The 13,600-nt window shown below is 38.1% G+C and overlaps 1 protein-coding gene across 1 annotated transcript in view; it reads right to left on the minus strand.

The window, feature by feature from the left end:
* Positions 1-13,600, minus strand: part of nell2a (neural EGFL like 2a) — a 71,325-nt gene that overhangs the window by 37,909 nt on the left and 19,816 nt on the right. Inside the window, exons 10-12 of the mRNA XM_054620256.1 lie at positions 12,076-12,167; positions 10,464-10,569; positions 9,979-10,107 (exon numbers count right to left, since the gene is read on the minus strand). Coding sequence (XP_054476231.1) covers positions 9,979-10,107; positions 10,464-10,569; positions 12,076-12,167 — 327 coding nt within the window. The remainder of the gene's footprint in view (positions 1-9,978; positions 10,108-10,463; positions 10,570-12,075; positions 12,168-13,600) is intronic.

The following is a 13,600-nucleotide window of genomic DNA, read 5'->3' on the forward strand; positions in this document are numbered from 1 at the left end:
ATGCCTCTGGATGTCCCACAAAGACACCCGAATCTGTGCCGTTCCACCAGTGGTCTCTCTCGTTCTCTTTTATCTCTCTTTCATTCTGTCTTTTTCTCATCTATCCATCCCTCCCCTAACCAGCACGCTTACTCGAGCAGATGGTTTTCAATGAACGGCAGAGGGGAAAGGGTTGCCAAAGCATTGTCTGATGTTCTCCAGCAGCCAGCTCCCTCGTGGCCAGATTTATAGCAGTCAGAGTAAAGAGCAAAGAGGCAAAGAGTTGTCCCTGCTGGCCAAACAGTGTCCCACTCAGCAAATAATCTCCACTGCTGGCCCCGGCTCCTCATGGGCGGACAAAGGTGACAGAGGATGGAACAGGATGCCTCTTTTGCTTTTAAGGGAGTGCCATTGGATCAAATATTGAGTTACAGTTGGTGGCCAAGTTAATGTTTACATGATGAATATTTATGTTCTTTTTTTAGTCTTTGAAATAAGTTTTTAGAAAAAAATGCAATATTAGTGAAAAAAACAGTGCATGTGTTGCTTCAAGCCCTTGTTTTTAGTGTCCTAAGAATCGTATCTTGATAATATGACTGCAGGTAGCCAAAGGTGCTCATTTATACAGTCATGTATGTATACAACACATGTAGTGGCTTTAATGGCACATCTTACATTTCAGGAGTAAGATGAGAAGATCCATAACATTCTCATGTTGGTAAGGTAAATATGAAGTTCAGTTCAGCATCTGTCCACAGGTTAAAGGTATTCCTTGGCCAGACCTGGTGACTTCCTGGATGTGTCACATGAAGGCCACATTATTGAGATTTAGCGGTGCTGGTCGAGCCGGGTTATCTGTTTCCTGTCATTATCCAGCTAAAATAACTACTGCTGGTGGTAGCTTCAGATTAACGGACAGATATAAGTGTGGTATCAAAAGCTCCCAAATATATCACTCCCAACATGTTGAACTGGTTCTTCAATATTCAACTGTAATCGTTTGAAACAGTGATACTGCATTCTTAGCTATTTATCTCTCTCAAATAATTTTTTGAAATTAGAGGATTTAATTAGGGTTGCAACAAATCAATGAATCCACTGTTTAGTTTTTAAATTTCTAGATTATTCATTTAGTTAACTTTCCTTTTATTCTATTTGTTGATGTGGTGCATATTTAGGGCTATTAGCATATTGTGATGCCTCAAGTTGCATTGCAGGTAGTGTCTGGGAAAAACAGTTGAACAAGCAAAATTACTCTCAAAAGTACCTTCCTACATTAAGAAGAAAATAGCTGTAAATGACAAAGGTGTGGGGTGTTTTTTAATCACTTTGCTTCTTTATTGTAGAAATCCTTTGGGACAGTTATCATTTTCATGTGTGCTTTACTTGAAATAACAAAAAACTCCAAATGGGTTTCTTTGAAAGGCAGCATGATTTTTTTCTAAGCCATTACTTAAACATAAAATACAGATCTAATTTTGCAAGAGCTAATTATTTACGGCATCTTTTCAACTTACCAAATTGGACAATCACTTGGAAATAAACAGCCTCAAAAAAAAAAACATAACAAATGTGCAAAAAACCTCACTGCCAATTTGAGCAGTAGCGGGAGCCAATTAAGATGACTGAGTGTAAAAAATCCCATTAAGAAGCAACAAGAGTAGAAATCTGCATCCTGAGAGCACCATCATTGTCTAAATACCAGACACCCACACTGTGATCAATCACTGTAAACACTGAAGATCCTGCTACCTGATTATAACAATAAACATCAAATAAGGAAGTGGTGTAAGAGGAGATGTGTGTGTGTGTGTGTGTGTGTGTGTGTGTGTGTGTGTGTGTGTGTGTGTGTGTGTGTGTGTGTGTGTGTGCGTGTGGCATTGCAATAAAAGTGTGTTACTGTGTTTTGTCAAAGTATGCACACAATCCCTGCATATTCAACGATATTCGAAAGTTCCACCCAAACTGAAAACACTCAAGGATCCTTTTATGCAAACATTTTCCAGCCCTTCAATGACTGCATCGAGTGTTTGTGGGTGTGTGTCCATATGTCACATTAAACATGCACTTAGCACACTTTGATTTGGCATGCCTTAAATGAAGCCTGGTGCATCTCATATAGACCAAACATTGCCTTGTTTACATGCAGCAGTGTGAATGGGGTTTTGCTCTCATTAAACTGGGAAAGATTTTCTAACCCGAGTTAAATTGATGGAGCATCATCATCCATCACTAATCTGTGACCATGAGCAGTCTGTAGGCCAGAGGTCTAGACGATGAGTAACATGCAGCACAAAAGCTGATCTACTACTACTCTTGGTTCTTTTAAATCGGGGTTCAAAACATTATGAAGACTTAATAATAATGAATGTCACATTCTATTTGATCTTAGTCATACTTAAACACTTTCCGTTCTATTCTATTAGGAATATCTTTTTTATGTGTTTTTATATCGCCTTGTTTTCTTTTCTTAATGCCTTTATGTCTTTAATAAAGCACTTTGAATTGCCTTGTTGTTGAAAGGTGCTTTGCCATGACCAGATCACATTTAATTCAATCATGAATGTGTTGCCATGTATTTTTTTCCCTGTTCTTTTATTATTGTTGCATTGTCTTTCTTTATTTATATGGTTCTGTATGTGCTACTTTTGATGTATGCTTTACATCAAAATGCAATGCATACATCAAAATGCTGCATTCATTTTGATGTAAAGCAAACTGGCTTTACTTGTAATTAAATGTGTCATAGGCATAGGGATCTTTATTGACTATTTCTGAGTGTATCTAGAGCAGGATATTAATTGAGATAAAACTCAGATGAGGTTATACGCTGTTTAATTAATTTATTCATAATCTTTGCCCATATATTACTGGAATGGAAGAAAATAGCTTAGAGAGGTCAACCATCAATCAAAGGGCTTAGCTAGTTTTACATCATAAAAAAGAATTGTATGTGTGTTCTAGAATTCTTGATGAATTAATTAGATATTTCAATTAATAATCTATTCATAGTAATCGCTCATAGAAAAATATTCAGATCCTTCAATGAAGTAACAGAAGCAATACTACAATGGAAGAAATACTACATTTCAAGTAAGTGCAAATACTTGAGATAGGTACTTAAGAACTGTAGTTAAGTAAATGTACTTTGGTCTTGTGTCAAGGTTTCATTTCACAAAGTCCACAGTACTTTTATCAGCCGTCATGGATGTTTAAATTGGAAATGAAGAAAACTCCTTCTAAGTGTAAAGCAGTCAATGAACTAAGTGTGATCCCGTCCAGGAAAAAGGAGTAGAGAGGATATTTCTTCCTTGTGGCATTTGAAGGATATTGGTTAACCAGAGCTCAGATACTGTTATTTACTCTGGAGGGGAGGTGGGACTGTCTGTCTTGGGTGACATTTCAGCGGGGTCACAGAGGTGAGGTGTGTATAAACACACACGGCCAGTCAGAATGTGTATATGTTTGCCTGCGTGTTTATTTGTGTATGATTCATCTGAGTGTGTGTTTGTGTGTGTGCGTGGTGGGGTTGGGGTCGGGTGGAGGGTAGGGGGGCATCCCGGCAGTGATTGGGTTTTGGAGTAGGCCGTGCTCTTCAGTCAGTGCCAATTAGCCTGCTGCCACCTTGTGACATTCAAAAAACAGCAGCGGCAATCGGATCGGTCTATGTTCGCACACAATGGGCTTATAAAAATAAAAAACACACACACACATATATAAGCACACACACACACACACAGCTGTGGCTTACAGGCGATAAAACCTCACTCTGTGTGCAAGCAGGCTAGATTTCTTTTTAATCAATTTTCTTTGAATGTTATGACTAATCCAAAACCAACAATGACTTGATCCTTCTAACAAGTAGTACCTGTGAAGCCAAAGTCTGATTTGACTTGTTCATCTCTGCCATAAAACTCCATTGTGGTCCAAAAATCTATTAGAAACATTTCAGTGAGCTGAACACACAGTGGATGTTCTGGCTGACATGTTCCTTCATTACAATGAACATAAGCACTGTAGTTATCTCCACCTGTCCTCTGCTAATTTCACATACCGGTACTAGTGGACCAATCATCCTAAAAAGTTTTGTGCACATTTATGACTTTGGGGCTGAATGTTGCAGACGGTCCAGGAAGTGGGATTTGTTGGAAATTCAACAATAAACCACATCACCAGCTTGTACATGTAAATGTTCAATGCTGTGAACATCACAAACCCATTCACCTCCATTGTATTATCGATCAAACAAAAACTATGTGCATGGCTAGACACCAAAACACCTAAGTGATAAAATGTTTATTTGTAATTTGGGTGAACCAAATCTTTATTGTTTATGTTATCTATCTATCTATCTATCTATCTATCTATCTATCTATCTATCTATCTATCTATCTATCTATCTATCTATCTATCTATCTATCTATCTATCTATCTATCTATCTATCTATCTATCTATCTATCTATCTATCTATCTATCTATCTATCTATCTATCTATCTATCTATCTATCTATCTATCTATCTATCTATCTATCTATCTATCTATCTATCTATCTATCTATCTATCTATCATCTATCTATCTATCTATCTATCTATCTATCTATCTATCTATCTATCTATCTATCTATCTATCTATCTATCTATCAATCAAACTATAAAACTCTATCTATTTATGGATTTGTTCAAATTTGGTGCTCAGTCCTTAAAAAATTGTGTTAGTAAAATACCTCACTACACACTATACACTTTATATGAAAATAAAATGTCATTGCATACTTTGTCTCTTTCTATTTCCCCGATTTTACGGGATATCATTTTGTATTTCACATTTCCCACATGGATACAACACAAAACACCCAAGCAGCCCTTCGTTTTGAGCAATCCTAACGGAGACTTTCTAAAGTAGGGCATTTCAAACCCAGACAACAATGGGAAATGTCTCTCTGTCTGCGGTCCTCTACAATGCTGAGATGAATAATGGTATTATCTCAACACGTTGAACTATACTGATTGTTCAATTTAGAGACAATCACACAGTCTGTCACTTCTCCACTGCTCGCCCCTCTGTCTAATTCAGTCCTAAACACACGCATGCATGTAGCAAAATAGGCCTTCAGTCTGACTGCAGCGAGAGGAGGAGAGGATGGAAAAATAACTGGGCTCTTTTTTTTCCGTTGGAGAACTAAGCGCTCAAACGCACACATACACAGACATGCACCTGCACACACACACACACACACACACACACACACACACACACACACACACACACACACACACACACACACACACACACACACACACACGCACACACACACAGACTTACACAAAGGCAGGGCTAGTATCCCCCTGAGTTTTCCCTACCGCTGCTTCTATGAAAAATTTACACAGAAGTGATCTCATCGGCTATTTTGAGCCCATCTCTGACCTAGGAATGTTTTAAAGCGCTAGTATCTATCTGTCTCTGCTTTTTGTGATGTTTGTCTTTACTTGTGATAAGACTCAGAAAATGTGTGCATATAGAAACCTAAGTTCTTGTGGGTTTCGTTTCTTTCTGCTTTATAATCTCTCTGATGTGTTCAACACACAAAATTGCCTCTAAGATGGACTTCTCATCTCGTCTCACAGGCACAGCTATATTGAAACTCATCTAGAATTGAAAGCAGCCCATTTTACTCATCTTTCAGTGCATCTCCTTTCAGCCACAAAATAGTGTACCTATTATATGAAGACATTCTCTCATCTATCCATGGTATCCTCGATGTTTTGGCAAGACAGTTCTTTCGTTTTCAACACAGGACACACACACACACACACACACACACACACACACACACACACACACACACACACACACACACACACACACACACACACACACACATACAATCATATAATAAGTTACAGAGAAACACATCAAATCAATTGCTTTTAAGAGAAACCCCATCAGCAAATTGAGTCAATTTCAGGTTTCTCTGTGCAGCCTCTGATACAAACACTGCCATCCAATTTCATAGCGAGAGTGGGTCTGCTCTTGAGATGAACAGTGTTGATGTTGGAGGCACAAGTCTGTCGGCTTGTACTTACTTTCACACTGGTAATGGGATGGGTTGCTCCATGTTTGTTTCCACCTCAAAGAACCACTTAAATGTGATATTGCACACGTGATAATGTTGATTAAAAAAAAGCAACCGATCTGCAAGAAATACTATTAGAATATTTTCGCATTGTTTTCAGGATATTTTCAGGGCACAACAATGTCAATGTGTGAGTGGAATTTTTTTTTAGCTATGGTTAAAGACCAATTAAGAGTTTGGATATGTATCGTCATGTTTCATCTTTATCACATGATTCGACACCTTTCACATTACACATTTAATCCATTGTTAATATAATAAATATTGATTAGTGCAGCTTTATAGTAAAAACAGCAACACTGCAAGGTAAACAACTAAACTGCAATACAAATAAAATCCCTGTATTCAAAATTGTAGAAGTATAAGTTAGCTAAATGTTCCTGAATCTCAAAAGCTAGTACTCATGAAGGATGGCCCCTGGTGGATTGTTATTATAGTGCATGTAAAATGTAAAGGTAACTTCAGGGTGGGCAAAAGGATTTGTAATTTCTTATACATCCTTAGATTATGCATTGCTATGATAGACCTTGCTGACTGGCAGCTTATTAGCATTTATCACCTCTTAAAATAATAGACTGCTGTCTGGACTACTGGCCACCCGAAGATAATTGTTATAAGCCCCTGTGTAGTGTTTGAAGAAACTTTTAATACACAGGGATATTAAAGACACCGTTGGCAGATTTTCAGATCTATATCATTGCAATGTATTTTCTGAATAAGTGTACTTTTTCCACTAATTATTATTTTCCCCAATTCCTTGGGGTGTATACAGTAAGACCATTCTGTTGCTTATATAGTAATATTAATACTTAACACATGTATTTGTATAATGCCCACATATTTTTTGACTCAGACTTTGGCATGTTTATATAACACAGCATAGTTTACTTGAGTTATAGATAACAGTATGACTGCAGTTTGATTCCACTTTATGCCAATGCTTAATAGAGTTGGGATTAAATAATGTGCACTGTTTTAAATGTGGAAACATGTTCAACAGACAAGTCTAGATATATCATACTAGTGTCTACTAAATTGGCACATCTGTCAGTCAAAAATAGTTTGTGTCAGTGTGTATATAATCAGCTGCATTCAAAATGTGTACAGTCTGTCAGCACAATGCAATAACCTTCCTGAGACAGCCAAACCCTAAATAGAGGAATGAACAATGTTGACATGAAATGATCAACCTTAATTATCCTAACTGAAATATTATCATTACCAATTATAATACTTTACAGTTTTTGTACAAGTCATCGTACATGATTAGAAACATGTATAAAGAGTTTTATAAAGCCTTACAAATAAATGATGTATTATGAATGGGCTTATAATGTGCTTATAATTAGAGCTTGCTCAAATCTTTCACTTTCCAATATGTACACACTTTAACAGCATTTCTTTTTCCGAAACCACAAAATGTTTATGCAGACTTTAACACATTGCTTTTTATTAAAATTAATAAAATTGATAAATATTTGAGTTGCCTTAACTTCAAGAAAACATCATTTTTACTATGATATTGCATTATATGAAAATGCACTAATACGGTAAAATAACAAAATATTGAATAAATAGGAAAAGCTGCTCCTGTGGAAACGCTATCATAAATTAATTTACTAATATTGACCCTATAAACAATTTAGTATAGGAAAGGTTTGGCTCACTCAGACGGTACGGATATCTGGTATTACTGTTACCGATGTATTAACATATGAGCAGCATTTTTCAGTTGGTGTAGGTGGAGCTAATTTTAACTACTTATTTTTGCAAAGCATTACATTTAGTAACAGATGTTTTGGATGTAAAATCTTGATCTGCAAAGTAATTAGTAGAAAAAGAACATCTGGACATCTGGAATGCAGTGGTGTATACTTATACATATTTAATATGAAATTTAAGAAAAAAAATGTTCAAGCGCCTCAGAGTTGGACTTTTGCAAGGTGTTTGAGTAAATGATAATAACTTTCCTCCACTGTCTGAATGATCTTTTCAAAGAGATCATGGTCTAACACTGGTATGGTGGATGAGGCCGGCATTTGCCATTTGAACAAAGCCTACAACCAACAGTACGATTTCCCATGAATTCAACACAGATAGTATCTACAATTATGCAGACTCCCTAAGACTGTCTAATTACCTGGACAACTGCTCCTCTCTGTAGATTAATGTGAGATCTGCAGAAGCTGTGAACTTCTACGCTTTCATTTAGCATCCTGGATACAGTAACAAAAAGCTCTGTGTGTGTGTGTGGACTGCGGGTGTAGATAAAAAAAGGCCGAGGCATGTACTCACAAACAGATGCTCTAAAAATGCACACACACACACACACACACACACACACACACACACACACACACACACACACACACACACACACACACACACACACACACACACACACACACACAATGCAGAAGGAAGATCAAGAAGACTTTATATTGACAAGGCAGCTGTCAAGGTCATAAGCAGAAGATCCTGAACAACTTTGATGCCATGTCTGCTCATTAATACCTGAGAGGCAGTTATGACATGATGTTTACTGCATATTTTACTGCGGGATAGCATTGGAGATGATAGAGTCATCACTTTTTAACGATGCATCTGGTAAAATTCCGTCAAGACTAGAGAAGGGGAATTCAGCCGAAGCAAATCGTCAATTCAGTGAGTGAATGTTTGAACTCTTATGCAGGTTTTTAATAGCTTCACCATTACCATGAAATGACCTGTTCAATGAGGTATAGAGCATGCTATTCAATCATGTTATGTGGGACATTCAGCAGGCAATCAAGTAAAACATTGTCTGTTTTTATAAGAGAGCAGTGCTGACATAATCAATCGCATTGTGTTTTATGTATAAAAGACATCTGAGCCGTGGTGTGCAGTAATGAATGACCTTTATGATGGTGGATGGCATGACTGTAATCACTGCCCCAGCAGAGTGACATTAGATGAATGTGAACATAAAGCCCTTGAGCATGTTTTTATATCACAAATTGATCAACTGACTGAGAAACAAACATTAGTCTCTCAAAAAGCATTCCCGAAAAGCAGTCATTGTGTGTTGTGGACACAAATAATGAGAGGATTACAGTCTCCCATCACAAAAGGATTATGTGATAAAAGCATGAATTCAGCAAAGTGTTTTCATGGGTATTTAGAAAATGTCTACATTATTTGCAATCCAATGTGTATGAATTTATATATATATATTTTGGTTTAAATGCAATCCAACTAACAAAAAGCAGCTCAAATATAAAAAGATGGTGCTAAAATGACAAAGTTTTTTTTAGGGAATTCTTTATTTACTATGCTGGATTTTCTACCTTGAGCCTGAAGCAAGTTTGCGGAAGCAGCTTTTATAATGTTCCAGAGTGAATACCAGCACACAACACTTTTATCACATCTCCTACTGTCCTTACTGTGAGATGACCCGGGCGGGAATAAAAGAAACATAATAGTTGAATTAAATTTAAAGGTTAGGGCAAGGTGTTGTTTCGTGGTTATATGGGCACGACTAAAGGAAAGAAAGTCAGTGTGAGCACGCACACATTTGAAGAGTTCAAGGTCAATGTATATTCACTTCCCCCGACACCCACACTCTGACTTTCCTCCATGTTATTTCAATGAAAAACATGTCTTTGTATTTCTTTGTAATCATTTACAAAGAAATACAAAGTTTCTTCTTAAAAAAAAAAAATGAAAAAATCAATGTCCTCCCAAAAAAAAAGAGCAGGTTCCTCTCATGACCCCTTTGATGCAGCCCAGGCACGATCACAACAAAAAAACAAACATAATAACTCTTGAAAGGCAAATACACTTCTGTTAAAAGTCAGAGGTTGTTATTCAAAACAATGCCATACCTTCACAGTAGGCATTATCGTCTCGCAGCGGGCGGAAGCCATCCTTACAAACACAGCAGTCTCCCGCCTCCAGGTTCACACAGTCGGAGTGTTCCACGCAGCCGTGGCCCTCTGAGCAGAAGTCGTGACCTGCAGGAGGCGCGCAGAGGAAAAGGTTGAGACCCCGAGAGGAGTGATGGAGGGCCGGTGGAAAGGTTAAGTCATAGTATCACAACCTTTACTCTCAGCGTCCATACTGTGGCTACTTTCCGAGCCATGTTTGGGTAAAAATTACACTAATTTGCTATATTTCCATGCTGTTTTATATCTTAAGGGAAATAAAACAGCAATAGCCCGTTTTAATCCATTTCCTAAGAATGTTTGTATTATTGCTTTTTTTTCTTTTATGTGAAAGTAACAACTTAAAATAGTCACTGTTCCACCATATTAAAATAATCTTATACAGGATAGAAGCAATGTCGAATAGGATCAAGTTTCCTCCATACCTCTGCAGACTTTGCAGCACCTGTCGTTCAAGGTGATCTGCTCCGACTCAGCACAGTTGAGTTCGGGACACGGCTCGCTGGGGACCGAGCGGCGCATGCTCCTGTCCTGTGATGGGCAGAGAAACAAATCCTCCTGAGCTACTTCTTAGGTCCATTCTGCCCCCCCTTCCTTTGCTAAAGACCTGGATGTAATTATGAAGGTAATTATTCATCAACTGTGTTTCCTCTTTCACTCCCCCCCCTTGTGTATTCATTACAAACCAATTACTCATTGGCCAATATCAATTTTTTCCCCCAACTGCTTCTGAAAGGAAATAAAAGCGGTCTTCTTCTCTCCTCCTGTTATTCTCAATGTTTTACATCACGATTCATGATGCATCTCTATTATACAAACATTGAATCAATCTCGTGGATTATCCCTGCATGTGTGTTTAGTCAGAGTATAAAACCTGATTAGGGGGTTCCTTTTCCCAGCATGCCTTTGGCAGGTCTCTCTAATGCTCTCATCCGTGTCCCTTTGACTGATGCTAATTTAGAATCATTAACACTAGTCACAGTTGGATAGAGACGATAAATATGCTTATTCAAGCTAATTGTAGTGGGCAAATATTTTACTTAAGGATCTGTCTACAGGTCCAAGAAGTGTCATGACCTCCACTTGTACGTACGGTACTTGCTTGAAATTCTGGCAAAAAAACTTCACCTAAAAGTCCCCAAACAACTTTCCTAACAAGCTGTGCTGTCTACTTCTTGCCACCCACTAGCCAAAACTTGCCCCCCCCCTGCAGCCAGCAGGCAGACAGAAGATCAGAGGCGTGACAAGCAGCTGTCAGGGGAAGCCTGCAGGAGTCTGCTATAGTGGGCTGATTGACAGCACACCCCGTCCCCATTTCTTTGATCTGCCTGGGACTGCCAGTCAGTTAACGGGGACTACAGATGGGCCAGGTGTGGGCAAGCAAGCCAGACAGCTGTCTGAAACTGCAGATTCTGGTGGGGCTTTGCAGGATTCATGGAGGGGCTGGTTGATACAATAGAGTTGGGTGATTAAAAACTTCAAATCACTTTTCGGTGATTGATTGGGCCTGCCAGGTATAATGTCATCAAGTGAATTACTCCCCAAAGTGAGCGACCCACCCATCTGGTGCGTTTCGCAGACAAAAGCAAATAACTCTGAATAATTGGGAAATGAATATCGTTTGGGACCACTGTGGTATCTGATGATTGGTACTGAAGAATGGCTGTGGCATCCTGTGATTGACAGGTGCACTGCTCCGGCCTATGCAATTGTAAACTTAATTAGAGGGATTTGGCCAATTTGTTTACATTACAAAGAAAAAGCTGACAGGCCAGATCAATAAAATTTAGTGGATGATCTTGCATTCTGGCTTATTGAGGTTTGATTTATCCTCTCAGGCTTGGCCAAGGTAGCTGTGGAATGAGTATTTAGTGAGCTGTCATGCATCACTACATGGAAATGATTAGAGTTGAAGTGCTTGGTTACATGAGTTATTATGGTGTCTCTTCCTGCAGAGGATTGATCAAATATTTTTGGAATAAGTATGTGAAAGTGTGTATGTGTTTTTTTAGTTTTGTGTGAGTGTGTGTGACTTACCCTGCATTCAAACAGCAGGCACCTGCCAGAGGAGTCGCGCACAGCCTTCTGATCCCCCTCCACAAGCTCTCTTCCACCAAACAAGCAGACAGCTGGTAGTAGAAACACAGAAACATCATCAGCGCAATCACAAATAAAGACATCAAAAATAAACTTACACATAAAAGCACATTGCTCCCCTGGAAACACAATTGTTTTTGGATTAATGCAGGTGAATGCAATCCATGAAATAGCCCCTCTAAAGATGTTTGTGACTGCATGCATTTTAAAATTCATTCATGATTTTTATTTTATGATTTTTTCAATGCATGCATTCAGGATTTTTACATATTATGTGAGCTCAATCTGTTGTTGAAGAAATTCAAAGCTTAGAGTTTAGGTTTGTAATCTTTAGAAACAAGCAAGAATAAAAAAAGAACTGTCCAACTAAAAACCCAGTGTTGGGTTGTCAACTCTTTTACATTGAAAGTAGCTTAATTTACTATGATTTATTGGATTTCATTCAAATAATTCTGTGTGATTACTTTTATAAGAGTAGATTTCGGGAAGGTAAATTGAAAAGATGGATCCATTTTTTCCTTAAAATTAGACAAATTATGACAGACTCCTCATATTTACAGATTCCAAAGCAAGGTCTTTGTAAATGTATTAATTTATAAAACAATCCAAAACAATGAAAAATCTAATTACTTTATTTATTACCTAGTTAATCTACTCATAATCAATTCCCTACCCATTTAATATTTTTCTCAAGCTATCTTATAACAGATTCTCATTAAATTTGAATCTTACTATCCCCCCAAATATATTCCTATTTATACAAATCTAAACTCCTACACTTGGTTGTGGACAAGAACACTGGCATAACACCAGTAATCTTATCTAACTGTTATCTAAGCTGTTTTACCTGTATGATACAATCTGTCCTTGTTATTTACAGCTTTGCTTAAGTCCTTAGGTAAATTGAGTCAAATCAAATCAAGCATATCGAACCCAATTAAGCATGATGAAATAATTAATATGTAGAGAGAGCAGGCACTCCTCACTGCGACGCTAAGGAGAATCCGCTTCATATTATTTTATAGGGCGGGATGGGTCTGAAAATAATCACATGGGCAGAAAGTCCGCGTTTGATGAGGAGCCGGGGTCAGACAGTTTCAGACTGATATGAGGAAGAGAAATGATTGACACCCCAGGTCAGGCCCCATCACAAAGCAGTGTATCATGAAAGCGAAGGACTTCTGAAACATTTGACGTTCTACTTGACAGACTATAAAAAAAAAAAAAACAGAGTCAGAACTCCTCCCTGCAAAGCCTTGTGCTGCCAGATAAGGCTTTAATTTGGAGAGCGAATCGTGTCTTTGTAGTCGGGAAACTTGCGGCACTCTTCCCTCCAAAGCCGGAGCATGCGTAATTAGCTGTGTGTTTGTCTACCTCGTTGAGATAAGTGAGCACAGGGGTGTCGAGTTTAAGGGGATTACCAGCAACGTGTTTATGTTTGTGTAACACAGCAGCAGATTCGGAG

Source organism: Anoplopoma fimbria, chromosome 19 (genome assembly GCF_027596085.1).
Source record: "Anoplopoma fimbria isolate UVic2021 breed Golden Eagle Sablefish chromosome 19, Afim_UVic_2022, whole genome shotgun sequence".
Taxonomy (NCBI): Eukaryota; Metazoa; Chordata; class Actinopteri; order Perciformes; family Anoplopomatidae; genus Anoplopoma; species Anoplopoma fimbria.